We start from the raw sequence: 13,889 nt of genomic DNA on the forward strand, positions 1-13,889 counted from the left end.
TGGGATTATGGTTATACACCACTATGCATGGCAGCGATGTTTTTATTTTTGAGACAAGGTCTCACTGTAGCTTTGGTTGGCCTGGAACTTGCTATGTAGGCTAAACTGGTTTCCAACTCAATAGATTTCCATCTCTGCCTCCCAATACAGCATGTTTTTAGAATGGGTTCCTTGATGGGAACCCACCCATTTCTCCACAGCCTCTGGCCTCTGAGGAAGTTATTTCTTCCTGTTTCTCCCCTCCACCTTGAGGGCTTTTTCTGGAGCTACCCAGAGAAGGACTGAGTCCTTTCCTCCAGGCTGGCACACTACTCAGAAAAACTCCCAGCTATCTTCAAGGCCAGGGCACCCTGAGGATTGCGCCTGTTGTTCATGAGCATGTTCCTTGACTTCATCTAGTTAAGTTACTTTGAGATGTCACACTCAGGCAGCTCTCCCTGACAGGGCCCAGACTATACAGAGGAGCACTCATGTCCTACACCCTTGGTGCATCTCCAGCCTGTGGCTGGCAGGCATCAGGTTGATACCAGTGCCCTTCACTCTTTTGGCCGCTGCTGTGGGTGGGGGCATCTCAGGGCTAGAAGCCAGGAAATCTGGTTTTTGCCGTGTGTGTGTGTGTGTGTGTGTGTGCGCGCGTGCTCGAGTGCGCGCGCGCTCTGTGTGGATCCCCCCACTCCCACACAAGACAGGGTTTCTCTATAGCTTTGGAGCTTGTCCCAGAATTCACTCTGTAGACCAGACCGGCCTCAAAAATCAGAGATCCACCTGCCTCTGTCTCTTGAGTGTTGGGAATGAAGGCATTTTCTACCACCACCCAGCCAGTTGTGTGGATTTAATGGAGAAGTTTTCCATTCTTCTGTGTAGATAGAGCTGTCAGAATCAATGTGCAGCCAAGCAGCAGCAGGTCCTGGGAGGCTGGGAGCACTGGACCCCGGGCACCTGGGAGGCAGTCCTGGTTGATGTGAGCATTCTGCCTCTGCGGACCAGAGGCTGTACTCTTTCCACTTCTTGGAACATGCCCACTGCTTCCTGGAGAGCTGTGAGCACCCAGAGCCACATCCAGGAATGTACAAACCCAGCTTTCCAAAGTCACTAGACATAACAGAGGCCAGCTCTGATTCACAGCATTTTATTTCTAACTATCCAGTGATGTGACCTCCCATTCAGTGATGAAGGGGAGGGACACAGGCAGGCAGGCAAGGGTGAGCTCCAGGAGAGTGACATACTTCCTTCGTGCTCAGGCCCCTGGGACCTTACACAGATGGCTCCTAGCCAGCCTCCTTAAGTCACACAGAAAACTAGCCTCTCCAGAACCTTCCACTGCCAAGGTAAGGAACCCAGGCTTGTGAAGAGCCCTCAGCCTCCTCCTGGTGGAAGCAGGGGGCTCCACCAGTCTCCAGCCTGGGCTACCATGGCTCTAGAGCAGAGCCACAGCCACCAAGAGTGGCCTGTCCCACCACTACTGTACATGACTGCGCCTGGGTGAGGGGGCCATGGCACCTCTTCCTCTGAGACTGGGTGGACAGGTGGGAAGGCAGGGTGGAGAAGCAGGGCCACCTGAAGCCCCCCACCATGCCGTTCCAGTTAACACAGCTTGGCCCTGGGGCCCTGAGAGAACGCAGTGCTGCTTGCACCTGGTTTCCTGGGCACCAGCCAGCAGAGAAATCAAGCTGCTATTTCTGAGAGAACTGGGGAGGGCTTCTGTCTCCGTGTGGCATCTTAGAAGCCTCGTGGGTAGTAGACAGCTACTGAATTCCTTCTCACATGGGAGCCAGGAACAGCTGATCTCTACCATATGTACCTCTGTGGCTAAGGGGGGGTGGGGGGGGTCTGGGCAGTTGCCACCCAGCCCAGAACCTTCCATGGGCATGTGGACCTGGTAGATCTTAGGGTGAGTCTTAAGAAGGCTTTCTGCTCAGCCTCTTGGCATTCAATTGCACAGAAAAGAATCTGCATACCAAGCCCTCAACCTGTTAGGTTTCACCCCAAGATGCTAGATGTGGCTGTTTGGAGGAACCCTGTGACCACAGCACTTCAGAATGCAGGGCCACCGGTTCCAAGAAGTGGCTCCTACCCTGCAGGGATGGGCCACCAGGAACTACAGGGTGAGGCCTGCCTATGGGCTATAGTTCCAGATCCCCAAGGGCACCCATGGCCCTCACTCTGAAGTATTACCTTCTGTGCCCAGCTGGCCTGTCCCTTGGCCTAGACCTGAAATTTGGAGCACAGCTGGGTCACCTTCTACCATCTCACATTCACTGCTGTACAGAACAGGACTAGTGGGTCTGGGAAGGTGGTGGCAGCATTTGTCTCTCATCTGAGAAATGCCCTCCAGAGCTTTGCTCCTTGGCCATGGGCCCTGCAGGACTGGGCACTCCCAGGTTCTAAGGCCATATTCCCCAGGAGAGGGTAGATCTGGTGCCTACTGGCACTCAGGGCTGGCACAGCAACCCTCCCTCCTTCTCACCAGCCTCCCGGAAACTCTCTTCAGGTTCCAGCTAAAGCAGGGGACCAAGAGTGATGTGTCTGGGACATGAGCTGGTGACAAGGGACTGAGTGAATGGTACCCTGATGCTTCACTGCTTCACCTATTAATCTCAGGTTTAAAAAGGAATCTTGGCAAGCATTGAGCAAGGAAAGCAACCTCCATCTCAGAGATGGAGCATGAGTCCTGGGAAAGAGAACATTCCAACCTGACTCCAGCCTTGCCTCAAGTGCACAAGGCCACAGGTGACTCCAGCTCCAGGGTTGAAGTGAAAGACAGAGAAGAGGACCAGGCCACATCTTGGCTGTGCCAAAGATAAGTGACCTAATGTATAGAAGCAAACTACACGCTTGCAACTGCCACCTCGTGCAGCACAGTGAGGTGAGGCCTCAGAGGCCTGGCTGTCTTCCAGCGTCAGAACCCCAGCACCTGAGGTGGGAAAGAGCTGCAAGCAGCCCACTCAGGCCCAGTGTGCCCACTGTGAGCCAAGGCCGTACACAGCAGCTAAGCACCCAGGGCGCGAGGGAAGGCCAGGCCCACACATGTGGTTGCTGAGGGGTCACGGATGGATGGACTGCAGCAGCTATAAAAGGGCAGGTAACCAGTGCCTGTGGTGGGACCCAGCGCCTTAGCCTAAGACATGCATGGGACTGTTTGTGTGACCCAAAGTCACCAGTATCCCAAGTGGCAAGTGGCTGGAGTGCGGGAACACTGAGCTTGGCGCCGGTGCCCTGGCCATTGCCCCAGTGTCTTGGAGAGCTGGGGCCTGGGCATGGTGGGCACAGGACCCAAGTTCCAGGAACTGGTAAAAGAGGCTGGGCTCTGAACAGCAGCTGGGTGGAAGGAGCTTCACACTGTGGGGCAGAGGGCAAGAAGGAGGGAGGAGGCAGTGGTGGAGAGCAGAGACGATATGGAGGTAGCCCCCACATTAGGGGGGAAGGGTGGCCCCTAGGATCCTGTGCTTCCAGGGTCTAAAGACCCCTTTGTCTCTTCAGAGAGCACTGCAAACTCAGGCCACCGCCTTTCCTGGAAGCCTGCAGGCAGGTGAGACATTTGCAGTATGCCCACAGAGGACTGCAGCTGCCTGCCAAAGGCAGGCTGACAGGTGCCAGTCCCATGTCAAGAAAAAGGCCCTCCAGCCTCTCTCTTTGAGAACTCAGGCCAGGGACTGTGGGCCTTTCAGTCTCTTGGCCTTGGCACAGGTAGAGGCTGCTGCCGCTGCCACCAAGGCATCCTGACAATGTAGAGACAAATAGCAGATGTGCCTGCCAGCAGCTGCTCCAGGTGTGAGGAAGGCATGGTCCAGTCATGGTGTGAGCTGAGCAAGCCAGCCTCCCAAGCTTTCTCTGTGGCCTGGCAGAAAGACTGCCACCCTCCTCTGCAGGCCCAGAGACAACATTGGGACAGGCCTGGTTCCGTGAGTCATGGAGGCCGATCACATTTCTGAAGCCAGCATGCACTGAAGGCCTGGGCTTCCTAGCCCTCCACCTACCATCTCTTGTTCTGAGGAGGCTGCATGAGGCATCTTCTTCCGGGCCCAGGGCATTGTGGGCTCAGAACAGCTCCTGCTCATCGTCCTCAGAGCCCGACGGGCCTTGGCGGACCTCCTCATACCACTTGTTGGTGAGGCTTTTCATCTGGATGCGCCCATGGTGGAGGTCCTGGAGCAAGACACATAAGAGGAGGTGACAGGGTCATCAGTGACAGGGTCAGGGGACAAGAGGCTGTTGTGAACCTACGGTCAGAGATAACAGGCAGGGCTGCTGAGAACTGAGGGGCGTGGAGGGAGCTCCTTTCCCTGGACCTCAGTCTCCCTAGCTGTCAAGTGAGATAACATGTTTTGCTGCTTAGCTATTGGAGGACATGGTCTTGGGAGTGTGAGGGGCTGTTGTGGAGAGAGGGAGAGCAGCCAGAAGAGCCCTGCCCCCTGGAGGAGGCAGCTATAGTGCTGATCTGAGACTTCTTGGCTCAGCATCAGAGGCTGATCCATGTTCCCATGGCTAACCAAACTTAGCCATTTTCCAAGGTGTGTAGGGAAGGAAAGGCAGCAGGGGCTGAGCTGGGCTGCTCACCAGCCTCCAGAAGTGGCTTCCTTCCCCACCCCTGGCCACTACAGGCCTGAGGGGAAGCAAGGGATTCAATATGCCCACCTCCTGTGTCAGCCGCCGTGTGAAGAAGGGGTTCAGGTACTTGGCATCTAGCCACATGAAGCCTTTGAGGTCCTGCTGTCTGATGTAGTGGGCTTCGTATTCCTCCTCGGTGAGCTCAGATAGGTGTTCTGACTCGATGGCATTGCCCTGTGGGACAGAGCTGGCAGTGTCAGCAGGCACTTCCCTGGGAGCCCCGACTCTGCCTTCCTGTCAGAATGCTACCCCTAGCACACTCTACCTTACTAGAGGTGGTCACAGGCCCGGACCTTTTTGGGCCCCCAAAGCCTACCCTCTGCAGGGAGGCCCAATGGCAAGATTGGAGCAGAGGAGGCTCCCAAGTTGCAAAGCGCTGCTGGCCTACGCCTGCAGTGCAGAGGAAAATGGTGGAAGTACATGGTTTGTCTTTTGGGGGTTGAGAAGCCTGAAGACGCTACACGTCAGCCCTAGCTATAATTCCTGCAACAATAGGTCAGTGGCAGGGCCACCAGATCTGCGCACTTGACAAGTTCCTATACTGCTGCTGCTCTGGCGACCGTGCTCTGAAGACATCTCTGTGAGTGCAGGTCTTGACTGGAGCCTTTTCTGTGCCTCAGTGTTCTCACCATCAGGATGGAGACTATGAGAGTCCCTGCTTCCTATGGAGGCCGAGGGCCTAGGCCTCAACGGTGCATTATGATTGTCCCAGAGTGGCTGTAGCCTTAGCAGAAATGTCAGTCTACACAGGGCTCCCGTCTGTAATTCCCAGCCCCTGGAAGGTAGAGGCAACAGGACTATGGGAGCCACAACATACTCAAGTCCAGTTTAGTCTACAGAGCAAGCCCAGCTCAACAAGCAGAAACCACTGGGAAGATGGCCCAGTGGCTCTGAATGCTTGCCGCTTTTCCAGAGGACTCGAGTTCAGTTCCCAGAGTCCATGTTAGGTTCATAATTGCTTGTTGTCCAGTCCTGGAGAATCTAATGCTCTCCTCTTGCATTCATAGTACACATATGTGTGTGTGTGTGTGTGCGCACACACACACACACACACACACACACCATTCATATACCATGGCATGCACATACACAGACACACATATCCTTTAAAAAAAAAGTTGAAAATCCCAGCACTCAGGATGCAGAGGCAGGTGGATCTCTTTGAGTTCAAGGCCAGCCTGGTCTACAGAATGAGTTCCAGGACAGGCTCCAAAGCAATAAAGAGAAACCCTGTCTCACCCCCCCCAAAAAAAACCCATTAAAGATAAAGAAACAAAAACAAAGAGATCACAATACAACATCAAGCAAAGTGGTTAGCTAGAAGCTGGGAAGAGAGGACTCTGAGCATGGGAAGTACCTGCAGAGCCTGAGGTGAGCTACCTGAAGGAAAGGCCCCAGACCAATGGCCCTGGCTCTCCCACTCTCAGATGGCACTTTGATGACTGACCCAAGTTGCTGACACTGACACTGACTAGAAGGCAGTGTATCTCAGGATGAAGGAGCGGTGGGGTAGAAATGTGGATCAGAAGTCAGGGTTGCTGCAGTGGGGGGAGGATGGAGAACGAGCCAATTGAAGGTAGTCCCGGCCTGAGAGGTGCCTGGTGGTAGGAGATGGCTCACAGAAAGTAGAGGAGGGTAAGGGGGGCACAGAAGCCTCAGTTTCCAATGTGGCTGGGCCCTGACCATCTCTACCCCTAAACCATGACCCCTCTGTCCTTGGGGATGCCAGCCTGCTTACAGCCCTCACTGCTAACAAAAGCTACCATCTGCTTGGCCACTATCAAGGGGTGTAAATGCATCCTGAAGAATACCCAATTTTGAAATCTCTTAGTTCCTGACCTGGCCTTCTGGCTCAGCTCCTGGCAGCAGAGACACTCTTCCAGGACCGTCATAAGGCCAGGCTCTACTTCAAATGTCCTGAGCTACAGATGGCATCAGCAGGTCACAAGCCTGGCACGCACCCTACCCCGGAGAGCCATGCTTCAGGAGTCAAGCCCCTGCACCTGCTCTCAGGCCTACTGCTGACCCTGGGATAAGCAAATGCATAAGGAAGCCCCAGCCCTCAGAAGCCTGACCTGCTCTCCCTGGCAGACAGGCGGCAGGGCCCACAGCTGCACTAACCATCTTCTCAGTCTTGCTGAGGTTGACATCCTTCTTGCTCCTGCGGCGTGCCCGGGCATCCTCAATGTCCACCAGGCGGATGAGGGGCATGGTACTGCCGCCCAGCAGCAAGATGGTGAAGAGCACAATGACAATGGTGGTGGTGCCAATGAGCTGCCGTTTCTCCATGGGCTCCAGGCCCAGGTGCAAGCTCAATGCATAGGGGATGGCCCCACGGAGGCCTGGAATGGTAACGGAGATTCAGGGCTCAGGGCCAAGCAAGGAGGAGGGAGAGATCTGAGCGGTGTGCACACACACACCTTTCATCCCAGCTCTGGGGAGGCAGAGGCAGGTGGATCTCTGTGAGTTTGAGGCCAGTATGTTCTACAGAGTGAGTTCCAGGATGGCTAGGACTGTTTCACAGAGAAATCTTGTCTTGAAAAACCAAAAAATAAAAAACTAAAAGAGGAGGGAGAGGGGACAGAGAAGAAAGTGGCTCCAGCTCAGCATCACTAACAGTAGGACTGGTACCTGGCAGAAATAGTGTAGGATGTGAGAGTAGGTAGCAGGGTGAACAGGTTGATGTCCCTTGCATGTTCTGCATGAGCTGTTCCATGCAAGGGGACCACAGCCATGCTGCTGTGTAGCAGGAGTATTTGGGGACCCATCCGATCTGTCATATGACAGCTATGGTAGCTGAGTTCTATCTCCCTGGTGCTACAGGGTCCCCCTCTGTGCACAGACAGGGCTGCCTGCCACAGAAACCTGCCCAGCAGGTGTTGCTACTCTGCACAGCACACAGAGTAGGAACTAACCTAGAGTGGAAGTGTCCTGCTCAGGGCCATGCAGCAGGCACAGACAGCAGTGAAGTATGATTGGTCTAGTGACTGTCCTTCTTGCTGGCAATGATGACAGGACTAAGGGTGTGGACGGAGCCGGGGAACAGCTGTTCTGCCCATACACACAGAGCAGGGGATCCTGAGCCCTGCCGTTAGAAGCTCCCAGAGCAGCCAGTGTAAACACAACACTAAATTCAGAAGATTCACTGGGAACAGAGACCACAGCAGAGTGGCTCAGACATGGCGGGCAAGGGGGACTTTGAGAGGGCCTGGCTACTGCAGCAGTCCAGACCTGAGATGGCAGGGAGGCCAGAGTGGGGGGATAAAGAGACATGAGCAGAGGGAGCCATTCTTTTCCAAACCCACAAGGGTCACAGGATGAGGGGACCTGACATGTGTGACAGGCTTAGTGTGGGCAGAAGGCTAGGAGTGCCAGTGGAGGGAGCCATATGTACTAACCCACCACTCTGTTTCCCACGGAAGGCAGGGCAAGCCAAGCAGTAGGTAGGCAGTGGGCTCTGGCTCAAGAACTTGCTGTGGTCCATGACCCCCAGAAACGAGGAAGGGTTGGTTTGGAGAGCTGGATGGATGGAAAGGCCAGATCACGAAGGCCAGTACTGTCAGAACACAGGTTCAGGAGGTGGGGTCAGGATCCAGGATGCCATTGTCTGGGGTCAAAGTGGGAGGCTCTGGGTGGGAGGCTGGGAAACCCCAGGGAAGGTGTCTTTGATATATGCAACAGTAGTGGGAAGAGGGAGCCTGAAGCCCAGCAGATACACTAGGTTAGGGCTGATGCTGCAGAAGCCACTGTGAGTTGATCAGGGCCAAGGCCACCATAGCAGAAGGGAGCAGAAGTGGAGAAATGAGGATAGGGTGAGGGGCTGGGGGAGCTGGGGGAGTAGCACTGGTCTCTACTGGGAGGAGACCCTGACTGTTTAAACGGTAATTCCTGTAGTGCAGGGCTGAGGTAAGGAGGATGGCTGCAAGGTCAAACCTAGACGCCACTGCAAGTTTCTCAGCCAGACCTCTACATGTTTATGTGAGACAGAGTCCAGGTTGGACTCAAGCTAGGAATCCTCCCCTGTTCCCAGTAGCTGGCATTACAGTTAGGTACCAGTGTGCTTAGCTCACAATTTTTACAATAAGGCACTTTTGAAGAAAAAGAATTATAAGGCAAATTGTAGTGAACATTATGGAGCACTTCAGCCCACATAGAAATAATATTCAATTATATTCATTTATTTATTTATGTTCTGAGATGATCTCACGCTGTAGCCCTGGCTGGCCTGGAACTCACAGAGATCTGCCTGCCTCTGCTGGGATAAGGCTGTGCCACCAGACCTGACTAGTGACAATTAACTAGGAAGAGTATGGAGAGTTAAAGGTCCTAAAGGGCTGGTTCTTTAGAGCTGAAGATTGACAAGCTCATTCCAGCCTTGAGGAAGTAGAGAGGTGTGACTGACAGGCAGCCGCAATGCTCAGATTCTGCTGAGGACTGCAGTGGAAGGAGAGAGAACCTGCAGGTATGAGCAGGTCCTGGGTTGACTCCCTATCTTTAGCAGCATCCCACACACCACTCTACGTTGGTCCACCAAGGGCGTGTATGGAGCTGGACAAGTCCTTGCTTTGCCTCCAAGGGACCCTGGATGCTAGGCATGACCTTTGCCCTCCCGGAACCTGAGTGTCCTGATCCCAGGGACAGAAAAGGGCCACCCACTTCATGGTTGATGCTGTGATGAGGGTGCCACCTGGTAGTACCTGTTGGAGCCTGGCTTCCCATGCACACAAGCCCAGGCTTAGGCCCACCCTCTCTGGCTGCCACTCACCACTGAACCACATGATAAACATCATCTTGGGGGTGATTTTGTGATCACGGAAGAAGTTCAGCAGGTAGGACAGAGGGAAGATGTTGACGGCTCTGCCGAACAGTACCAGCACCTGTTGATACCAATAAACTCAGTGTAGGTGGAATCCACCGCGTCTTCAGGCTAACACCAGTGTAACAGACCTGTCTAAGGCAGCCCTGCCCTCAGCCAGAGAGACATCCCAACAGCACAGCAGAGGTGGGCACGCAGGCACTGTTGCCCCGGCTCTGCCCGGGAAGCTCTCTGGCCTGGCCTTTTGTCTCAGATGCTAAGAGACTCGAACAAAGGCAGTTCTACCCAACTCCCAGTGGGGCCTAGAGACAACCAGGACTTCATAATGGGGTGGGTTTATGCTAATCTTCCCCACTGTGGCACTGTGAGGGAGAGGGGACCACAGACAGATCCTCTGCTCTGGGGTTTGGCTCCTCAGAGCAAGGAGGGCGGGCTGAGTGAGGCCTACCTGGGAGGACAAAGGTAGCTCATGGCCTGGGCCTGCTGTAGGGTAAAGCCTCCAAAAGGCTTCCCACTTTAACCAACTCCAAGGGGTGCAGGAGTGGTTGGGGACAAAGCATCTGCACAAGGCCCCGGGTGAGACCCCAGCAACTCAAAAACCAGTACAAATGTCAAACTTCCAAGGCCTCCCCTCTGAGACCTGTGCTCACAGGACAGAACTGACATAGGCAGGCAGCCACGTTAAATGGAGCTCACATGGTGCGTGGGGAAAGGACTCCAAAGGACCCAAGAGAATCGGGATCTCTTGCAGGTGATCACATTTCTTCTTCTTCTTCTTTTTTTTTTTGAGGCAGGATTCTGTTGTGCAAGCCTAGGCTATTCTTGAACTTCCCATGTAGTCAAAACTGCCCTTAAAACTTTTTATTGGGGCCTGGAGAGATTGCCCAGTGGTTAACTACACTGGCTGCTCTTCCAAAGGACCTGGGTTCAATTCCCAGCACCCACATGACAGCTCACAACTGTTTATAACCCCAGTTCCAGGGGATCTGATGCCCTCACACAGACATACATACAGGCAAAACACATAAAATAAAATAAATAAATAATTTAAAAAACTTTATTGTCTTTTTTTGAGACAGGGTCTCACTGTGTAGCCCTGGTTGGTTTGGAACTTGCTACATAGTCCAGGGTGGCCTTAAACTCACAGAGATCCAACTGTCTCTGCCTCCCAAGTGCTGAGATTAAAGGCGTGAGCTCATACCCAGCTGGCTTAAACTCTTGATTCTCCTGCCTCTCCCAAGTGTTGGGGTTATAGGACCCACTGGCATGCTCTGGCTAAAACTAAAGGTGACTGCATCATTCAAGGACACCAAAAATGTAAAATGTCCAAATCCTTGTGCCCGGGATCTTTTAAACAAAAGAAATTTTCAACAGAAGCATGTCTCTGTAGCTGTTGACCCTGAACTGGTAATAGTTACATAAATGATTCCAGACCATGTAGTTGCTATTCTAAAAATAAGCATTCAATAAAAAAACAAGAAAAATACTTACTATGCACCAGATGACAAAGGAAATTTCAAACTTGTGAGGGAAACTAAAAATGGACAGGCCAAGAAATGCGAACACACATGTTTCTGAAAGAAACCAAAGAATGGGTTGTTTGTCTCAGTTCCTTTCTAACAATTCAGTAGTAATTTAAGAAAGCATCTTTGAGGCCACACCAACAGCCATCTTATTTTCTGGAAAATTATTGCAATGGATACTGTGTAGCCCCAGAACTGAATGCTAACTAGAGCCGGTCCAGGGCACAGAACAGAATCCGATGTTCTATGCTCCACCCTATGAGGGCCAGGTCTGAGCCTTTGGCCAAGGCTTTTCTGGTAAGAGCTGTGAATCAAATGGCCACCGGGCACTAGAGGCCACCTGTTTTCTAGCTTGGTCCTTGGCAATGGGCTATCTGGTTTCTCCTCACCCTGTCCCTCCCTACCTTGCACAGATAGCCCTGCTATCCAGGCTCCAAAGTGAAACAGGGTCCCTTAACACCAGTTGCTAAGGTTGCAGCTAAAGCCTAGACCCAGGATAAGAGTATATATGTGCGTGTATGTGCACATACAGTTTAGAGGGATGGCTAAAGGCTCCACCTTTACTGCAGGTATGAACAAGAGTGGGTACATGGTAAATGGAAAGGGAGGAACTGTCACTGCTTAGTAGAAAGTCTTCATATTCATTCCAGGGGAACACAGCTCTAGAGTTTCCCCCAGAGCTAGGACACCCTCACTTAGAAAAACTCACAGTGTGCCCCGAGATGAAAGTTAAAACTTGAGCCTGAGATCCCACCAGGGGGTGGGGTCGTCTAAGCATCCTCAGCATCATTTCCAAGGAACATCTGTGGAGATTTCCACATTAACATCTGGAATGTTCAGCAGTACTTCTATCTTTGGCCATAAACTGCAGGCACCAAACGCCCACTTCTGAAGTATTGCACATCTTTTATGCAATCCCAAACCACAGAGGCCAGCTCAGAAGGTAGGAGTATGGTACTTTCTTGGGCCTGGAAGGATTCTGGGCCATGATGCCAAGAAAAACCCTAGCCTATACACCACTAGGGCAGAAATCCCAGTTTGTGTGGGTACTCAAAGGTGGGACTTACCACACAGGAAGGCCACAGTACGGAGGGTCTGCTGCATGAGGATCTGGGTGACTGGGGAGAGGTTATGGTGTGTGTAGTGTGACATCACGATACCAGAAAACAGGATAGCCATGATGCCTGCAGAGAGAAGGCAGATGTGAGAGGGCACAGCGACACATATGCAAATCAGACCACACTTCCTAAATTCCAGAGCCCCAAATATTAGCAGTTTAAGAAAATGGAAGAGGCTGGAAAGATGACTCAAAGGCAAGGAGCAGTGGTTGCTCTTTCAGAGGACCCACATTTGGATGCCAGTACCTACAAGGCAGCGTACAACTATGTGTAACTCCAGTTCCAGAGGACCCTAAACCCTCTTCTAGCTACCATGAGCACCAGGTATGCAAGTAGTCTCAACACCCAGGCACATAAAAAGGAGAGAAAACAAAGAGACTGGGCTGCAGCTTTAGTTGTCAAAGAAGCCTGGATTCCATCCCCAGGAGCACATGACCCAGATATGGTGGCACACACCAGCAACCCCGCCATGTGGGAAGCTGACAGCAGATCAGGAGTGCAAGGTCATCACTGACTGAACACTAAGTTTGAGGGCAGCCTGGGCTATGAAACTGCCTCAAAATGAGAAAGAAAGCGTGGAAGAAGATGTGGGGAGAGACAGGGGCACGGGAGAGAATAGGAAGTGCAGATATACAATCCTGGGGCCTTCCAGAAGCTACAGAGAAATGCGCAGGGCCCCTCCTATCTCTGCCAGCTGGTGACAGTGGCCAAGTGGCTCCCTATCTCTGGGCTATAGCTCCCTCACTGATGCAGTCCCTGCTCCCACAAGTCAGGGGTGAGTGAAAGATGAGCTGTGTGAACTGAACACCACAACTGTGGAATATTCCTTTACACTGTGTGTGTGACGATATGTCACTGTAATCGATTTAATAAAAAGCTAAACGGCCAATAGCTAGGCAGGATTTTGGGAGCAAAGGAGATGCTGGGAAGAAGACAGAGTTGCCAGCCAGACATGGAAGAAGTAGGGAAGCAAGATGGGCGATACATAGGTAAGGCAAATGAGCCTCAGGGCAGCACGTAGACTGCTGGAACGGGTTAATTTAAGTTGTAAGAGCTAGTTAGAAACAAGCCTAAGCTATCAGTTGAACTTTCATAATTAATAAGTCTCCTTGTCATGATTTAGGAGCTGGCTGGTGGGACAAAGACTCATAACACACAGTACCAGGCTCTACAGCTGTAAGCTGTCACTGTATACTGGCCCTTAGTTTAAAGGCTGAGGCGAGAAGCTGTCACTGTCATCCACAGGTAAAGAGCCCAAGAACCTGGATGTAAAGAGTAGGGCAGTCTCATGGACCTTTAAGATGCTCTCTGTTGGTTGAGAGCTAGAGAGATGGCTCAGTGGTTAAGAGCACTGGCTGTTCTTCCAGAGGACCTGGGTTCAATTCCCAGCACCCACATAGCAGCTCACAACTGTCTGTAACTCTAGTTCCAGGGACTGGAGTTACATCTGGGACTCTCACACAGATGAATATGCAGGTAAAACACCAATGAACATAAGTAAGAATAAACAAATCATAAAAAAAGATACTCTTGTAATTTCCCTATAGTCACCAAATACTGTTTCTTCCAGGGCACAGTTGTCCATGCTCCCCCATTAGTACCTGGCAGCTGCTCCCCTCACCACACACGTTCTTTTTAACAGAGCCCCATCTCAACAGAAGGAAGCTGAGGTTTTTTTTTTTTTTTTAAAGCCACCTAACGAGGTATCAACATACAGAAACTGCAAGTCTAACTTGATAAGCCAAATCTTAATTCACTTCTACAATTTTGGAGAAACAGTTAACCAGGTTAACTTCACTTGTACAGGAAAGATCACATAGCTGT

At 52.1% G+C, this 13,889-nt stretch overlaps 1 protein-coding gene across 1 annotated transcript in view; it reads right to left on the bottom strand.

Moving 5' to 3' along the window:
- Positions 1 to 1,118: 1,118 nt before the first annotated feature.
- Slc9a8 (solute carrier family 9 member A8) overlaps positions 1,119 to 13,889 on the bottom strand; it is a 47,042-nt gene continuing 34,271 nt past the window's right edge. Inside the window, exons 11-16 of the mRNA XM_051186046.1 lie at positions 12,015 to 12,131; positions 10,916 to 10,998; positions 9,374 to 9,485; positions 6,730 to 6,950; positions 4,636 to 4,782; positions 1,119 to 4,146 (exon numbers count right to left, since the gene is read on the bottom strand). Of these exons, the coding sequence (XP_051042003.1) occupies positions 4,039 to 4,146; positions 4,636 to 4,782; positions 6,730 to 6,950; positions 9,374 to 9,485; positions 10,916 to 10,998; positions 12,015 to 12,131 (788 nt within the window). The 3' untranslated portion in view covers positions 1,119 to 4,038. The remainder of the gene's footprint in view (positions 4,147 to 4,635; positions 4,783 to 6,729; positions 6,951 to 9,373; positions 9,486 to 10,915; positions 10,999 to 12,014; positions 12,132 to 13,889) is intronic.

Source organism: Phodopus roborovskii, unplaced genomic scaffold (assembly GCF_943737965.1).
Source record: "Phodopus roborovskii unplaced genomic scaffold, PHOROB, whole genome shotgun sequence".
Classification (NCBI taxonomy): domain Eukaryota; kingdom Metazoa; phylum Chordata; class Mammalia; order Rodentia; family Cricetidae; genus Phodopus; species Phodopus roborovskii.